The 18,646-nt window shown below is 36.8% G+C and overlaps 1 protein-coding gene across 3 annotated transcripts in view; it reads right to left on the bottom strand.

The window, feature by feature from the left end:
- The window catches only part of lactbl1b (lactamase, beta-like 1b), a 32,364-nt gene extending 14,326 nt beyond the window's left edge, over positions 1 to 18,038 (bottom strand). The window contains exons 1-4 of one of the 3 annotated variants that reach the window (XM_088616959.1): positions 17,891 to 18,038; positions 9,889 to 9,968; positions 2,983 to 3,130; positions 1,582 to 1,688 (exon numbers count right to left, since the gene is read on the bottom strand). In XM_088616959.1, the coding sequence (XP_088473085.1) occupies positions 1,582 to 1,688; positions 2,983 to 3,130; positions 9,889 to 9,948 (315 nt within the window). In that variant the 5' untranslated portion in view covers positions 9,949 to 9,968; positions 17,891 to 18,038. Of the gene's footprint in view, positions 1 to 1,581; positions 1,689 to 2,982; positions 3,131 to 3,971; positions 4,222 to 6,268; positions 6,746 to 9,888; positions 9,969 to 17,890 lie in introns of those variants that run through there. The other 2 variants (XM_088616958.1, XM_088616960.1) reach the window with 2 other exon arrangements.
- Between the last annotated feature and the right edge of the window lie 608 nt (positions 18,039 to 18,646).

Here is an 18,646-nt window from a genome sequence, read left to right as displayed (position 1 = left end):
TCTCTTTATCGGATACCTGGTTCCTTGGACTCTGTCTGGCCTTTTGACTACGGTTTGTGGATATACTGGTTCCAACCACAATAAAGTCGAGCAAATTCACATCTAATTGAATTAAATTGGATTGGATACCTGGTCTCTCGAACTCTGCCTGGCTTTTGACTTCGGTTTATGGATATTGTCTTTGACTTATACCGTACACTTGGCTCTTTTTGGATACCTGGCTTATTGGAATTCGGCTCCTGGCCTTACTGTTTTGCCCTCTGTATTTTTAGGATCCAATATCTCTGTTTATATTCCACGATTGTAACACCATGTTTCTCAATTGCTTGGACAGAGAGTACCTTTTACAGTGGGCACCACCTTTTAGTGGTATAAAACTCAACATTGCTGGGATTCTGTGGAGCTGAATCAATCTTGGAATACTCACTTTTTGGTTAAGCAGCTTCTGTGGGGCTAAATGATCCAGTTTAATACCTTTGAAATAATGCCCGTGCTTAGCAATATTGTTTTGATATTGAGGTGGAGAAAGAGGTTTCTCAGTCAGGTTTTTTAAATAATTTTGGACATCATTTAGTATTATTATCATACCTAATTTGGAACCGCTAATTGTGCCTTTGTCTCTGCTCACAGCACCAATCCCTGCAGCCACAAAGGAAATGCAGACTCCAGCCTACTGTACCTACTCATTGAACCATTAAACCAATTCAACCACCGAACCCATTGAACCATTCATTTTTTGGTTTGTTAAAGGTCTGCCATCATGTAGAGGAGGCTTAGCTCCCATTGGAGGAGAAGTCATAGGGTTTCACTGTTTCATTGGCTATGGCTGACTTATTCCAGCAGCACTTAACCAGTTGTGTGCCACTGTTGGAGCTTCCAGTCACAGTCAGCTAGTGACATGACCCAGCCTCGAGCTCGTGATATCTGAATCACAGAGCTCAGCCTGCACTTGTAGCATGATTTTTTATTGGTTTCACAAACAGTATTAGACACAACTACCAGTGAATTCCCTGTAGGATTTCACTTTTACTCACTCTTACTCACTAGAAACAGATGGCATAGATTTAATATAGGCATTGGTTTGAGAAACAGAATCCCGAACATTTCCACAGATGGCTGGGCATTTGACCATAATGACCAGTAGTGTACAGTATCTCTTACTCTTAGGAGGAACAATATATTTATCACAAGATGAAGAGCTCTGGAATCCACTTCACAAAATGTTTCAAACTACTTTTTTAATCATCTTTATAGTTATACCCAAACCACTTTATTACTTCTATCAGAAAGTTTTTTTTTTCTTGGCAAGGGTCATGGCAAGATTGTATTGATTGTATGGATTGATTAAGAGAAGAAGGAAATTCGAGCTCTTGTGGTACTATTTGGCTTATTTGTGCAACTCCAGGATAGGTTCTGCCACAGCCACAATGGAGCTCATAAACAAAATGTCATCAAAAAGAGCTCTTGTTAGAAAGCCGATGAAGACAACCTAAGTGATAGAATTTCGTGAACATGGTGCAATCATCTTAAAACCTTGTGGTTACATTGGAAAGTCCAAAAACCTTTGCTTAGTGAGCTTACCTTCTCTAATGCCTCCTTCAGAGAGGGGATGGGGTGCTCAAGAGGAATAGGTTCTGGAAACCGGGGACACATATGTTCCGATTTTTCATTGCCATCCATTACAGCATCTACACAAGGCAGGGGAAGAAGACAGAAGTTCCTTGATGACGCAGTGCATCAAACAGAATTCACAAGATGTGGTCTGTGCCAAGGTAAACAGTCCGATAGATGCAGGGACTTAACAAGTTTCCTGTTGGGCATGAATGAAGCTTTGATTTAACTATGAAAATCATTAAAGACAATGCGGCAAATCCACTGGCACAGTATGTACTTTTACAGGTTTTTCTATTTAAAGGCCTCTTCTCTCAATTCGACCAGCAAAACAAATTCACTTAATGTGTACCCAATCATTACACTGCCTCAGCTCTGATTGTTTCCCCTTGAGCAAAAGGCTTTTTTTTTTTGTTGCTATATGTGGTGAATAAATAGACCAACAGCAGTGAGCCACTAAGAATCTACACACTACAATTTAACAAAAATATTATCTAAGTCAATATGCATGGAAAGAAGGTGAATAAGAAATAAGTCTTGCATTCCAGGTAATAATTCCTATTCAATAAGAACATTTTTTATTAAATTCCCATGTCCCATTACTATTAGTGTGATTCAGTGCTCAGTGCAACTGTATACTATTTTTACAGACCCTATAATTAAATATAGTGTTTGTACTTTCAAACACCTCTCCGTGCCTGATTGCTATAACAATGTTCTGGCACGAAGATGCAAATTTTTATCTTTTTCACTCTTTGCTTCCATGACTCAAGAGTTCCCCCCCAACTCCATCATCTGTTCAGACTTAAAAACCTTCTCCCACTACTTCAAGCTTCACGTAATCTCCAGAGATCACATGTAAATGAGTAATTAAGAACAGATAAGAAGCTCACAGTGCTAAATGTGGAAGGTAGCTCCTGGTTTTAATGGCATGAAAAGACCTCTGCAGAGCCGATAATAGAAATAAGTCACTTTAAGCTAATGTCGGCTCCCCAAAAATGTCAACTGCTGCCGATAGAGAAATCTAGAGCAAGCATGCCCAATTTGTTTGTTGCACTAGATGAAAATGTATTTTATTGCTTCATAACTGTACACCTGTTTAGATAGAAGCCCAAAGTATTTTAAAACTCCTAGGTACAAAGAAAAATGAGCTAAACTGTCTGCCATCAAGACCATCACAAGGAGGAATAAGAAAATAGTCTCCTTTTAGTACTGGTTCATCCTCACTGATTTCAGTCCTGAGCTTTTGACAACTGAGGACTTCAAAGAAGCCCGAAATTGTTAAATCCATTAAAAAATATCAACTAGAAATGGCCCTAGGAAGAGTGTAAATGCAGGTTCAAAATGCAGCTCACAGAAGGAATAACTTACCTGGTTCTACCTTCGGCAGCTGGTATTGCCACAAGAAGCAACCTGTCATGACTATAGATAGCAGCAGAAAAAAGACCATTCCCAGCTGAGTCCATTTCACTTCCATCCTGATGCCTTTGGTGTATCCTTGAACCCCCTCACCAGCATGCTAGGAAACCAACAAAAAATGTTGTCCATGAGCAGGAGAGTCTGAACAACTTCAGAATGTTCTGTACTCACATGGGGAATCATTTCATTGGCCTTAATGCATACCATTTTTTTGCATAAATTGCTTGCAATTCAAAACTTAGTGATGAATTGAAATTATAAGCTAATCCTTCCCAAAAGAGCTCTTTGTGTGACTTACTGAATGACAGGGTGATTCTGTATCACTACGCAAAATACACTTGTTTATTTTTCTTATTATTTAGGTCTGTCCAGCAGAAAATCAAGCACGGGTTTGTTCAGGAAACTTCAACATTTGCATGTTTTGCAGACAGGAAAAATTGAAATTTTAGGTAGCAAAATAGCTACCAGGAACACACTTTGGGGCAAAAGGAAGAAATAGAACAAAAGGGTAAATAACAGAAACTCCAATAACCAAATCAGCATATAAACTGATTCAAAGTTTCTGTTTTTGGGCCTTTGTAACTTGTTTTGTCAGAACTATGTTGTAACAATGGTCAAAATTTTCAGCTTTCTCATTTCTTCAGAATCTCATTTGTGGTTTGTTCTTTCTGGAATCACCCGCCCTCAAACCTGCCCCAGTATTTAAGCCGGGCACTCTCGCTACTCCCGGCTCTGCATTGGAAGACGGATGCCTGGAGGCCCGCCTACCACCAAGTCGCCCTACTCCCGCGGCTTGAGGTCATAGGCCTCCTATTGGCATCCTGACCCTGCTGAGTCTGGGGCTCAGAGCGCCTGGCCTCGTCATCCTGTTTTTATTTCCCTGTCCCTGTACCGGATCCGGTTTTTGAACTGTGTCTAGTTTATGTTGTGGATGTATCTACCGGATTTGGACCTTGGACTTCGCCCCGGATTTCCCCTTGGACTCCCTTGGACTTGTTTGCCATGGCCACGCCCTCCAAGCACCAGTTCACTGTCGTCACGCCCCCCTGTTCGTCAACCTGCCCTGATCCTCGTCATCTCCTCCCCGTTGTCCTTTTCCACTTCCGGATAATACCGTCTGCATAGGGTCCTGAACTATGCATCGTAACACTTTTCTTCTCTTTTCAGCATGGAATAAACCTTTACTTGTTCCTTTGCAACAAAATGCAAGACATAGATATATGAAAACAAAAAATGTAATATATATACAGAGTATATGTCAAGTGTAGTTGTCAGATGCACACTACATGTCGAAGAATAACTGTTCTTTGAAATGCTGAAAAATTATTTTGAAGTTACTTGATTAACAGTGTCAGGTTGTGTGCCAGACTTTTAGCCTCTGTCACAGTCAGTTAGAAATATGACCCAGGTTGAACCCAGGATGATAAAGCTCGACCTTTGTTTGGCCAAAGAATCTTCACCACTTCAGCCAGTGGACAATCTCAAATGGTTGAGATTTTGAGTAGCACAAGTTAAGTAACACAGGTAAAAAGTCATGTGACCGGGAACCAGGTGATTATAGTGAGTTCCACCTTTTTGTTTGTTTTTATAAAGATGAACTGGAATAATGATTTTTTTGTGCTCTTGCAATACCCAATATCCTGCAACTGTTCATTTTGAAGATTAATAGGGCCATCAAAGTGACGTGCAGTATAGTTAGTGTGTAGTACACTGCACATTATATCTCATTAAATCATATTACAATGCACTGTATGAGAGGCTTTTTTAAATGTTTTAAGATGTTGGATTGTCTGCATTAATAGTCAGTGTATCTAAGGTGTTGTTGCATAACATTAAACTTCCTTCTGGTAGGAACATACAATTTAAATATAATTACACAGGAAAAACACAGCAAAAAAGGCACTGATATACAGTAGCATTGTATATACCAACAGTATATAGTTATACCAACAATATTCTGGATATCTTCCTGGTGTTTTTGGATAGAGTCTTAAAGAACTGTGTCAACTTTTTAAGGTTATGTTAGACTTTATGTTAGACTTTCAATCTGGGTGAGATATCGCTCTAGCAAACATTCAGAAATAAAAACCGATACTGTATGAGTCTGTTCTTCCTATCTTATTTTCTTTTGCCTTTCTCTGAACAATCAACACAGTTCTTTTAGAAGTCGAAATATGGACAAAATGTATCCGCAAAGCACATTTTACTCCTTGTAAGCTGTCAGGCAGACAATTCTAAGTTCAGACACTCGTAGAAATGTTTCCCTTTTCAGAGATAGCAGCTGTGACATCAGCTATTGGAGAAGTAATCTACAGTGGAATAATGGGAAAGAAAAGAGTTGAAGCCTTATCCTTATATCATTGAATATTGAAATGCTTTATACAATGTAAATATATTATTCAAAACAATTAGTCAGAAGTGACTAGCTTATTTCTTTTAAGGATTGTGTGACTTTTTTAACCTTTTTGACATTCATAATTGAAGTTTACATTTAAGTTATATTTATATGTCTAGTTTTATATGTGGAGAGATTATTGTAAAATATTTAGTTTAGTGCATGTCAGAATAATGTTAAAAAATTCTGTTAACCGCTCCAAAGAATTCTACTGTAAAGAATATTACATTAACACACTAATTTCTACTAATGTAGACTTTACAAGCAATTATAGTGTGATAGTGTATTATCAGTCTAAAATAACTCAAAAATAATTTAAAACAGATATTATGAACCAGCAACCTCAGAATTATACTGACTATGAAAAATAATCTTGCTTAATTATTTAAGAAATGGAAATCATCATAGACTTTGTTGGCTACACAGTGAAGAAGGAACATATTGTAATGATGATAAAGAGCATTGATTGTCCATTTTATATTAAGGAAATATAATCTAGATGTAGAAAGCATCATTGAATGAAATGATTCCAAAGACACAGTGAAATTCCATACTTTGAATGAGTAATTTTCAGCTAAAATAGAAAAAAGTGAACTGAGAAGTTTTTTAAGTGCAGATAATGAGCTGTACAAAATATTGTTAATAAAATAAAACGTTTAGACACATACTCTATTTATGTTTAAAAATTGGCACTTCAATTGTCAAACTGGAGACTGGAGGAAGAGTCATTACCCCTTTTTTTTCAAGTTGAGGAAAAAAATGCCTCTCTGCTGGTTCAGTTCAGTCCAAGCTTCATAATTCAAAGAGAACTAGAAAATTCTACTTTTAATAAAGGTCACTTACCAAATACTAGTTTTCTGAAAAAAAAAAACTTCCAAATGAACTCAAGTTAGGTCCAATGTAATGCATCCAAATTAAAATCCCAAAATCCAAAAAACTGAGTTTTTGCTGTAAGGGAGGGGGTCTGACAGCACTAGGTGCTGGTGTATGCTCAGCACAGCTTGGACATAGTTTACGGTCTCCATTCCTTCACTGATTGTGGTATAATCCTACCGATAACCCCTCTACCAACAGTTCAATTTCCTCGCTCTCCTCACTGTTGCCCCCAACGTCATAATCTAAGGATTTACTTCACTAAAGCCCGACAGAGCAGGGAAAACTAATCTCTAATCCTTCTAAATGAATTCATTTTAGACCATTTCTTCCACCAGGACCTACTCTACCAAAATGAAAACATGGCAGTTCTGTGAGACATTTGAAAATCTCACCTCAGTTATTCCAGCATAGTAACAGGCAGCTGGAGTTACCTTACCTTACAAGAAACATTAAACAGATGCTGACTATTTGATCATTAAAGGAGTTAACCCAGATGTCCTGGTTAAATTCACCCCGCCTAATTGAATTGGTAAAGCAATTTCACACATTTAATTCTACAATTATTGTAATTTTCAATAAACAAATACCTGTAAATCATTTAATCATTTACTTTTACAGGAGCACACTCAAGGCAGTTATAATCAAGTGTGAATGATCAGTCCTTTTGCACAGCCCTGCATTTTTACTGTACAAGGACTACAAAAACAGTTTCTGCACACATACCACAATAAAGGTCTCTCTCAGTACTGTCATAAAGACAGTACGTGGCTAAATGGGTGCAGTATCATAGTCCAAAATAACATTAGTTGAATAGTTTAACACCATAGTAAATAGCTTAGCACGTACCATGGCATATCGTCATCCCACAGTACAACAGAGATTATCAGACTTTTTGCCTGCTGATAAATAGCACCAGCTTTAGACCTCTTTTAAAATATCACACATAACACCTGTTGCAAGAAAGCAGTGATCAAAGATTTGCTCTAACAAGCAATCATTTTTATATAGTAGAAAGATCGAAATTTTGTAAATGGAATATATACTGTAAGTACAGTACCCACATGGTCACATTAACAACATTTTTAAATTTAACTATTTTGTGCATTATCTCCAGAGTAAATTGTTCCCCTAATTTGTTATGTGCACTAAAAACTTATCAAGTTATTTAAAACGTATCAGGTAATCAGACAAACTGCAATAAAATCACCTCTCCCCCCCACACACACTACCCCACAAGCAAAACAAACTGTGTTGCATATTTGACGTTTTAATGCTAATATTGTTGTATGTAGCCAAGGTACCTACTGAGGATTAAATCATTTAAAATTTATTTTTAAAAACGCATAAGGTTTATAAAAAGGAGGCCAATCAGGTAATCTATCTCATCAGGTAGCTAGCAGCTAATGGATTTGAGGATACCATCCAGTCATTTCCTATAAGAAGTTAAGAGTATTGCCTTTCCTGCGCACTACCTCATTCACACCACGGTCTAGGTCTGTCTTCTACAGACTGTCAGAACAGCAGTCAGATTGTGCTGAGCTTGATCACAAGGACAATGCACAGCACATAAAAGCAGTTTAGAAAACAGAACACCATTTTAATTAAGATTTGACCGTGCAACTTTGATCACATTGACAGATTTAGTTATAGGTGTGTGAGCCTGGTGTCATTTTTTGCATGTTCCTATGGTTGTTGACACAGAAAGACAACTCCTGCCAGTTCCCTGCCTTTTCTTTATCAGTGTGTGTCTCATGCTGGACACCACAAAGACCAGTGCCGCAGAGCTGGGGCTTAGACTGGGATTATAATTGAGAGTTAAAGGCAATACAAACGGGCCGAGGGTGGTGGTATTACCTCTATAAATAACCTGTGATACGATTACTCTGGAGGCCAACAACAATTTGCTTGAAAGCATTAAGTCAAAAAGAAAAAAAATGTACAGTAACAACTGCACACCTTTTATGTCTTTAAACAGGAAAGTCTTTCCCGGGTTTCCCTTATTCACACTTATTTCACATATTCTGTTTGATTTTCTTCTAAATCTGATTGTCTGTCCTTGTACTATGAATCAATTTTATCCACGGCAAATGTGCCTGTGCTACAGTATTTCATTTACGTAGATGTACAGTAGCTCTTTGACTGCATCATGATTCCTTAAAGCACTTAAACCTGAACCATCACAGATCAAGGGGCTCCAGCCTCTGTTCCACCTGAGCTCTCAGTGACTTCAATAAAATACGTATTAGATAAAAGGAATACATATTGAAACCACCATCTTTCTAAAAGGTCAATGTTGTGACTGATATTATCATCAACTTAACTTCCGCTTTCTGTAAACACAGCATACGTAGGGTCAACATTTGGTATATTAAAAAAAATGACAAAAAGTCAGGGCAACAAAATCATAACCTTAAAGGTTACACTTAAAGGACATGATATTAAACAGGAGCCCATTTAAAAGCTCCTGGTTACTGTCATAAAGCAACTTAAAAGCAAAACTGAGCAGAGTCTTAATCTTCATTATGTAACAGCTGGACACATGCTTTTTACTTCTGATTTTGTGGTCAATTTAATAAAAAAATCTAAAAGATAAACAGGAATTCTGCAACATAATCAACACTATGACATACTGTAGCACTGTAATAGGACATGTGAATGAGGCAATGACCCATTGAACTTTTAATTTATAAATGTTTAATTCATTGTGTAGTTATTTAGAAAAGTGTTTGATTTAAAAAAGCATCAATTCACATTTTTATTTAAAATATCCTTTGAAAGTAACTTTATGGAATGTAACTTTTATTCCATGTCCTTTTATTCTGTCTCTGTTTTTTTTTTCCTACCATTTTCTATGGAAGCACATTACTGGCATGAGGAAAAAACATATTGCTTGGTAATCTCTTAATTCCTAGAAAATTGTCTTTATTATGAGAGTTATTAAGCAATGGTAAATAATTGTGAAATTACAACATACAAATGATCACCTGAGTGTATGAACAGTCTATCACATTGTGCAGTGATAGCACCTCCCTGTACAAGCCACCAGGAGCTCAGCTGGAATGTTCTAAGTGTTCGTGAAGATGTCTAGTACTGCAGACAGACCCGTTGTATGTATATTGTATGAGAAGTATTGTATGACAAATGTGTATCATGTGATTATCACATACAGTATGCAAGTATGTACCTATTAATTTGTTAATTACTTAATAGTAAGTAATTATGAGAAACACGTGATTTTTTTTACCCTTGATGGCAGCAATGCACTTCCAGAATTTTGCAATCTTCTGATGGTTGTTATTACAAAACCTTTTTAGGGACAAAAACCCCATAAACTCTTAAGTAAAAACACCTAACTGGAAACTGTTGAAGACATTAGCCTTTATTTTCTAAATGGCTTTATTGGTTTTCAGTTAAATACTCTGTAAATATTGTGTCTGCATGTAACAGATGTGACTATCTCTTTCTGGTGTATTTTTATCGTTCTGTAAGGAAAGAGCAACGGTTTGCTGTTCAGTACACAAGCCATCAAAAGCATTTTCCAATAAAAAAGAAATTGTCAGCGATCAGATGGAACATTGCATTTTTACCTGATGTTGTACACCATCGAGTGATGTCTGTTTGACCACTTTGCTTCCAAACGCCCCCATGAAAACAGTAGGTAGGCCCCCTAACAATAAGACAAAATGTTTGTTTTTAGTGACACTTGACATTTGTTGTCATCAATCCAATCCAAGCCAACAGTTGTTGTCATAGATTAGGAAATATTGAGCTCGGTGAATTTAACATTTCAAACTGGCTTATTCGCAGTTCGGTCTGGCTGACTGGGGTCTTGGAAGGAACAAGAGCAGAGAGGAACCAAACGGACCTGCAGGTTTTTAAGATCAGTGTTCAAATTAGTGTGCAACAGCTTGAGACGAACCCAGCTAGTGAGTGGGCCTCTCCCTGCCTCCTGCCCAAGTTCCCACTACCCAGCATCCGCAGCTCAGCATGGTCTCATTTTTGTATTGTAACGAACGTTCCCAGTTCTGTGTTGGTGGTTTGGTACTTAATTACATTAGTAATTAAATTATTGTATAAGGGGGGCTATTTATTTTCTATTCACCATGCATACTATATACTGTACCACATTGCACAATATACATCTGTATAGGGGTGGACTTAGTTATACTGTATGTTATTCTGGCTATTTGCAACGGTTCTCTGCCAACAAACACGCACAAATGTCGAGAGTCAAGACCCTACTGTACTTTGTATGGTACTGTGAGTCTTGTGGTAGTTTATATCAACAGAAGAGGTTGCTTTTCCCACAGCTGTCTTTTTTAACTATTGTTTGTCTTTTGTATCTAAAATAAATGTCAAGAGACAACCAGGAACAAGGCTTTACTGTCCAAGCTTTGCCTAAGCAGAGTTTAGTTACACTTAACAGACGGTGTAATTAAGCAATAAAAGAATGACGACTATCGGTTTTATTTATGGTCTATCAGTCGTTACCTGTTTGTCATGTAGTAATCTGTTATTTTCATTGTAAAGCCTCTTTTTGTCCATATATGGCAATATTGCCTAGATGCAGAAGGAGATGGTTCCAAAAGGCCCACTCAGAACGTAACAGTAATCAGTCAGTAAGCAGAATGTAAAAAAGCTGAAATTGGAGACAAAGGTATTGGGCTCTCTCTAAGGGATTATTCTCAGTGTTGGGTTGAATAAATCAGTGTTATCTGAACTCTTAAAACATATGATTGATAGCTATACATAGATTTTGAAGGTACAGTACATTCATTATGTAACTTAAATTTCTTTAGTGATAAAAGCTGCTTTTCAGTAATCAAGTCACATTCATACTAAGGGTTATATAGACCACAGTGGTGGCTTAGGATTTGTTTTCCCAGTCTCCTTTATCTAATTCAATATTGTGACATTTATAAGTCTATGCCAACTTGATGCCGTTATAAACCTTTAATGCAGTCTGTCCTTTCATTCCTATTATCTCGAGCTATGGAGTCACTTGGTAATCACCTTGGTGGGTGAAACAAATAAACAAATTGAAAACCAAATACAGAGTGCTTAGTCAGTTAAGCCCTTGTATCTTTTTTCTAAAATACATATTTCTAGTTGCAAGGACACATTCAATTAAACTTTTATCTTGCCTTAACCAATAGCCCTAAAACACAAGTTATTAAAATCTAAAAATAACCCATCATCTCTATGAACATTTTCCAAATACTGTAGGTTTTTACTTAATAAAAATGCCGCAAGGCTATTTCTTTCGTCACTTAGAATGGTAGGAATAGGGGAATGGAAAACAGAATCAGTGCCAAAGAATTTTCAAAAATCATGGATTAGACAGACATCAGGCACGTGAAATTGATATTTTCTGCATAAAATGTTATCCACAGCGTAAACAATATACTTATTGCATTAAGTAATTTTGAGTTCTCTGAATCTATGCACAAGAGGGATTTGGATCTTTACTGTATGTTCTACTGTGTGATAATGCAAGGGAAGCAATAAATAAATTATTAACAATTTTAAACAAAAAAATGATACAAAATAATTAAATATAACAAATTATAAACTAGGGTAAATCCAAAGGGAAATCTTACTCAAGAGATGTAAAGTTTAAACCTTGCAATGCACTATTAGAATATGTTCATTTTAGGTCGATAGTTTTTGGATATACTGTATAATGTATAAATTGATATACTGTAAATAAGGTAATAGAAAAATATGATATACTTCTTCACAGATACAAGAACAGCACGTACAGTATTACCATTTTCTATGACAGGAGATATTAAGTAACACAAAACCTGTGGAATATTATCTTAAAGATCATGCATTGTATTTTGTAGCAGTGGCAAATTGTTACATTATGCAATATTTTCATAAAGGTTTTATATCGAATTGTGCTTTTTGTCTTTGCCATTTTCTCTTTGTTTATACAGGTTGTGTCAATGGACTGATGTAAAATGTTCTGAGACTAATAAATAATACAAGAGACTTGTGCCAATTACTTGGATGTGAACAGTTTCAAAGGAGTAACTTCTGCTTGACATTTGGGACTGTCAGCCTTTAGAACTGTTTACCAGTGAAAGACTGGTCTAAACAATCTGAAATATTTGACTTGATTATTCGATCGACAGGCTCTGTTGTTTACTTTCTAAAGTCTATTCAACTCAGTATCTTCGGTGCCACAATCAGATAGACGACTTACTTTTGATTGAGTGTTGGGTTTTCCTTGCTAAGAAAAAAATACATTCGTGAAAAGCCTGTCCATTGTCTTCAAGGTTATACTACTAGAATTTTATTTTTTCTGGTGACTTTCTTGGCTGGAAACGCTCAATAAACAGAATGGATTGCTGGAATAGGGGCCTGATTACCCAGTTCAATCTACTTTTAAAGAGTTCCTGTTGAGCTGAGTGCACTCACTGCTCAATAAATAAAAGGGTAATCATAAGAGCAGTGGAGATGAACAAAACCTGAAAATGAAAAAAAAAAAAGAAGACGAGTGATCAGTCAACCCAAGGCCAGATGTGTTCAGAGAAGTCCATTCTGATTTGAATCAGCAATTATTTTGTGCTCTATAAGGACAGGAGAAATGTACAGTCAAGCAAGACAATTATTTAAATATTAAAGGAAAACATCAGGGGGCTCCTTTCGCATTACATATTTTTATTCACGTATTGCCTGCTTGGCTGGAAGAATTAGGAAACAAAGAACAAGTTGCAGAAAAGATTGTTTCCCGAATTACCATAAACAAACCTTATTTTAAAGGCTGCATATTTACTGTACAAGATTATAATTCCTTTTATTACAGTGTTTTTGTAACCCTAAAAAGCCCTTTTCAATTATGAAACGTATTAATGTATTATCTATGTATTAAGATTGTTGATACTATACACTGTAGTACCAGAGCAGATGGAATCAGGATTCCACCACATTGTGTTTTCCCATTTTATACTTCAATACGTCAATACGCATATTTTGCTGCATTAATTTTGTGAGCCTTTTTCTTTCTGTTTGACATTTGGACATTTCCATATTCTATCGGAAACAAGGAATTAATTAAAACTGCATAACTGTGGGGGATATTCATTACTCATTCAAAGGCCAGTGGGCCAAGTGTTTTTTTTTATTACAGTTGAAATTTTCAGGTAAATGAAATGGAGGCTGTGTGTTTGACTCTTGGCAGAAATATTCTTCACCTCAGAGCTACAGTACATACCAAAGACCTAACAAAAGAAACTGTTGGCATTTCTTGCATTTGTTGTCTTCATTGTGTGTTCCTTACACAAGCAAGGCTAATACAACTGAAATTACAGGAAAAGGTCACAATAGCATAATCATTAGAGCTGACTGTTTACGTGATTCTGAATGATGCCTACCACTTTGTATTGAGGCTATGCAAGAATGGAGAGTGTTAAGATTTTTTAAACAAGAGTAAAAAGCCAATGAAAATAACGTATAGTGATTACATTTGTCTTCTTACATATAGATCAATGTGATGTTGGCTACATAGTACCCTTGCAAAAGTATTCAGACCATTCTTATGGTTCCCCATTAATGTATACACATTATTTTAAACTTAATACTTCATTCAAAACCTGAATGCACAGTTTGAAGACATATATGAGTAACATACATTACAGTTAATGTCAGATAAAAACTAAAGAGAACAACTGAAAAACAGTATGTTGTATTAAGACCAGTAAAAACAATAGCTAATAGAAGTACCTTTGGTAATTACAGACAAGTCTTTTTGGCTATGTTCAAGTTGTCACAATTTGCTTGGCGATTACTTATGGACTTAATTAATGTCAGCACTTTACTGGGTCAGTCAAGGACTTTCACATTCTTATTTTCAAGCCACTCCTGTCTAACATTGGCCTTGGGCTTTTGGTCATTTGAAAAGAGATGAAAGGTGATTTTTTTTGTCTTTAGCAGACTGGAGCAGCTTTTTCTCTAAGATGTGACTGTACTTGTCTCCCCCCATTTTCCCTCAGCTGTGAGGGTCATGCCACATGTTTGCAGTATCACGTTGTTGCAAACCCCATGTAGAGTCGGGGATGGGTTTTTCATTTCTATATAGGCCCTTAGTGCAGAGAGTCTGGACTATTTATTGATAACCCATAGACTTTTTCTCCCATCACAGGCATTGAACTCTTTCGAAGTTGCCATTGGCCTCACAGGGGCCAGTAATAAATGTGAATTGCTCCCTCAGAGTGTCATGATTGTAATTTTTAAGGCAACAACATGTGAAAGCTGTGCAAAGGTCTGAATGCTCTTGCAAGACACAGTAGGTGAATCCCTCCAGGACCCTGTCCTCCGTCTGCTCATGGCCTGAGAAGAATTAACAAAGGAGGGTGATCTACAGCCCTGTGTTCAGTGGGGGAATCTCATTAAAAACAAATAGTTCATGAACTAATGTTCGTGAAGTTAATGACATGTTATGCCTTCCATTTACATTTGTAAGCACTTTACCTGCATGAGTTATTTCTGATTACTGTAATTATTTAGAGAGCAAATCAGCTAGGGCCTATTATTTTAGAAGCAATTGAATTTTATTTTATTATTTTAATTTAAAGCAATATTATGAAATCTGTATGTAAGTCCATAATTAGTGGTAATTATGTCTTATACTGTTAAGTTGTATTTGCCTCATTTGATGTGGTTAATGCTGAATATACTGTGGCTTTGTTCTTTTTTTGACTCGAGGATCTGCAGCGTTCTCTGTGTACTCTCTGAAGTAATGGCACATCAGAAGAAACTGGAGAAATGGCTCGCTAAATTTGTTGTTTTGAATCGTCAATGGGTGGCGTGTGGGTTAGCTTTAAAGGTCTTTCTACCAATAATCTTATAGATAAACAAATACCTGTATTCACAATAATCGACAAAGCTAGACTTACAGCATGGACATCGGAGAAAGTGTATTAAAGAATTCTAGTATGCAGAAAGATACAGTACTGGCGCATCATGTATTTCCGACTCTTCAAAAATGTCATTGCACGTTCACACCAGAATCCCTACACTGATAATAGTTAACAATGCATCCTGTCATTCATACTATATGGCTCTTGAATAATAGTTCAGTAGTTCAGCCCAATGTTAGGATACTAGACGTACAGTAGATAAGAAACATTAAACACTCCAGCAGGATTGGGTAGAGGACGTGGGTCCAGGATTTCCTTTCCTCCCAAACATTATTTGGTGCATGGGGTGCTGAGATGCAGACTTTTCATGATACCATTTTTCATCAGCTTTTTGCTTTCATGAAAAATAGATTCATGAGCGTAACAGTTGTTACCCAGCCCCTCCACAGAAGGGTGTGGTCATGCCTACTCCCATTGTTCTCCAGCAGGGCGTGTCGCAGTTTCGGTGGCATGTGGCATCACCTTCGCTCTGCCTTGATCACCGTGGAGACAGTTGATGCAGGGCATTTAAACCCTATTCAGCCTCTCCTTGGCAATCCGGCGACTTCATCTCACTGTTGCAGTTCAGGTGGGTAGCTGCGTCAGAATGCGTAGGCTGCAAAGGAACGAGTAATAGGTTTATTTCATGCTGAAAAGAGAAGAAAGAAAACAAAGTCACAGCCAAAATGTTGTGTTTTCTTTATTCTTTTTTCAGCATGGAATAAACCTATTACTTGTTCATCTCACTGTGTCACTTTTCCAGCTTCCTCCAAAAGACCAAGTAAGGTCTACACTGTTGGTGAGGCCTCCTGGCAGGAAGTCCTCCAGGGAAGTGGTTGAGAGGACAGAGCCAATTTCCCAGGCAGCCCTGGACCATCTGCTTGGGTCGGATCCACATTTTAGTCCCCTCTCAGCAATCGGAGTGCCTGGCTTTAGTGAAATCTTTCACTTAAGCCAGGTGCCGTGCTTCACAATCTCCATGGCAATCAAGGCTGAGCGAATACATAGCCTCTACAAAGTTTGAAATTGAGACACACCCCACTGGAGAACAGCGAGGATGGGCATGACCACACCCCTCTGTGGAAGGGCGGGGCAAACGTATAGTAATATCAGTTTTGCATACTAAACATAATAAAAATCATCTTGTACAGCAACACCTCCACCAGCACCAACAACAAAATGTAAAACATGTACAACCAAAGAGGAAATTTCTACTCTACATTACATAAAGATGTAAAATTGTAGTGCATAAATTGTTTAAATAACACTGGTAATGCCCTGCATGTCCATTAGCATGTCCTTATTTATTGCAGATCAGATTTTAGACAATAATCTTTCATTTAGTCTTCTCAGTGAAATCAGAGACTTAGATTGTGTAATGATTATCCAATGGTTGTAGGGTTAGGGTTAGGGTTGGTGTTGTAATTTGATTGGATTTGGATCTCATCTGATCCACTGTTAAATTGATAATACATTAAATAAATAAGCAACATGGAAAGTATAATACAGTACATGGTATAATATTTTAGGTTTCAGAATACATATTATTTTAATATAATATTGAATGTTTTCTCATCTCTCATCCACATCAGCAAATCCTGTAAACAGGTAATAGTGCAATTTCAGCATGTATTATCTGTATTACCTGAATATGCACTATTGAGGAAATCAAAATGAGGAACATTTGTCTGGAGTTAGATGTAAAATACTAGTTTTACTATTCGCTTTAGTAATTTACATTTCTCGAAAACGTATCAAACAGTACACTATACCATCATGTGTCTCATCAGTTTTACTGTATATAACAATATTTTCTTCAAATTGTTCTATTAATATAGAAACAATAATGCACCTATGTCTTAATATGCAGTTGTTCTAAAATATAGAGTATAATGAGCCTTTGCAATATGAATTACATGCTATATTTAAGCTATATACAGTACTGTAGATTGCGGTAATGATTTCAGGTAATGTCATCTAATAATGGCATTTGATTTCCTGTGGTTATAAGATTCATCTTCATGTTAAAAGGATTTATGAGAATTTGCAAATCATTAAAATTAAATCCTAAAAAATAATTAAAATGTTCAAGCAATATTGTTGTATAATGCATAAAATACCCAAAATGTTATTGCCTGCAGTAGACTGGAGTACTGTTTGTCCCTCTTGTGCAAATACTGTAGCTCTGCATAATGCAGTCCCTAATTTCACATTAATTAAAAGTCTGTGATGTACAGTGAATCATTGATTGATGCTATACACTTAATACAGGTATTATCAAAGCATGAAAACATTTTGAATTCTTCTCACTTATACATGCAGTATTTTACATTTACCACATTAGCTTTGAGAAAAATGTTTTGATATTTAAAACACTCTTGAAGTATAAAATCAGGTGAGTATTGTGATTTTTCCCCCTATTTTAACACCATTTGCAATGCAAAACACTCAATCAAAAAATCTACAAAATGCAAGGAAGAATCTCTATGGCTCTGTTAATGGAGCAAACCTGAATCTAAACTCCTGATATCTACCAGCTGATGCCACAGAACATACACTTTCTCAAAATCAAGGACATTTTTCAAAACCCCAGGTGACACCACTTAAAATCAGAACACCCAGTACCACTATCCACAATGCTAAGTACAAAGACTCAAGTTTTCTTTGACTCATCATTACTTACCAACTGTTCTTTCTGAGCTATGGAGTATCCTCTGCTTTGTCTTTCCCTGTACAGTTTTGACTGTGGTTGCCTGACAGATGTTAATATTGTACAAGCAGTTCAATCCCACTTGTACCAAGCCCAAAATACAGGATTATCTTCTGGAACCATCGGTGACATCTGTCTAGGCAGAAAAATAATGACAAATGCAGGCGAATCTGCTAGATCTACCTCTCGGGGCTTAGTTTTAAATGCAGAAAACCATAAAGAAAGCTGTGAGGTGCTGAAATTTGACTCAGGTGATTTTGATAAACAATGGTGAAATACCATAAGCTAACTAAAAGCTTTGATTTTTTGAGTAATATTACTTTTATTATACTGTACCTACTGGATTTGGGATCGGTAATTGTGTCTTTGTGTCACAGTAACAACCCTTGTACCCATACAGGGAGAATGAGAATGTGTAGCTCTTCTCCACCATTCTTTCTTCCAATTGGACTATTAATCTTGTAAATTTTGACATTCAAGAAGCTTTGTACCATAGTGCAGGGGGTTCAATACAAATTAGAGGAGAGGTACAGTACAGTATGTGCTTCATCATGTCACTATAAGCCTGCAGCTTCTCAGGAGGTTGCAGTGGTTGCTGTTTCATTGAATGCCGAAAGATTCAAGCCTGAATAAGCCTAAACAATTGTGCATTTCTGCTTAAAGAATCGTTCACACAGATAACTAATGGTACAGGATCATAGAGCTCATCTTGCACTCACTGAAGCACGT

This window comes from Lepisosteus platostomus, chromosome 23 (genome assembly GCF_059453375.1).
Source record: "Lepisosteus platostomus isolate fLepPlt1 chromosome 23, fLepPlt1.hap1, whole genome shotgun sequence".
In the NCBI taxonomy this organism is placed as follows: domain Eukaryota; kingdom Metazoa; phylum Chordata; class Actinopteri; order Semionotiformes; family Lepisosteidae; genus Lepisosteus; species Lepisosteus platostomus.
The sequence above is the reverse complement of the archived record's forward strand: the minus strand, read 5'-3'. Positions and strand labels throughout refer to the sequence as shown.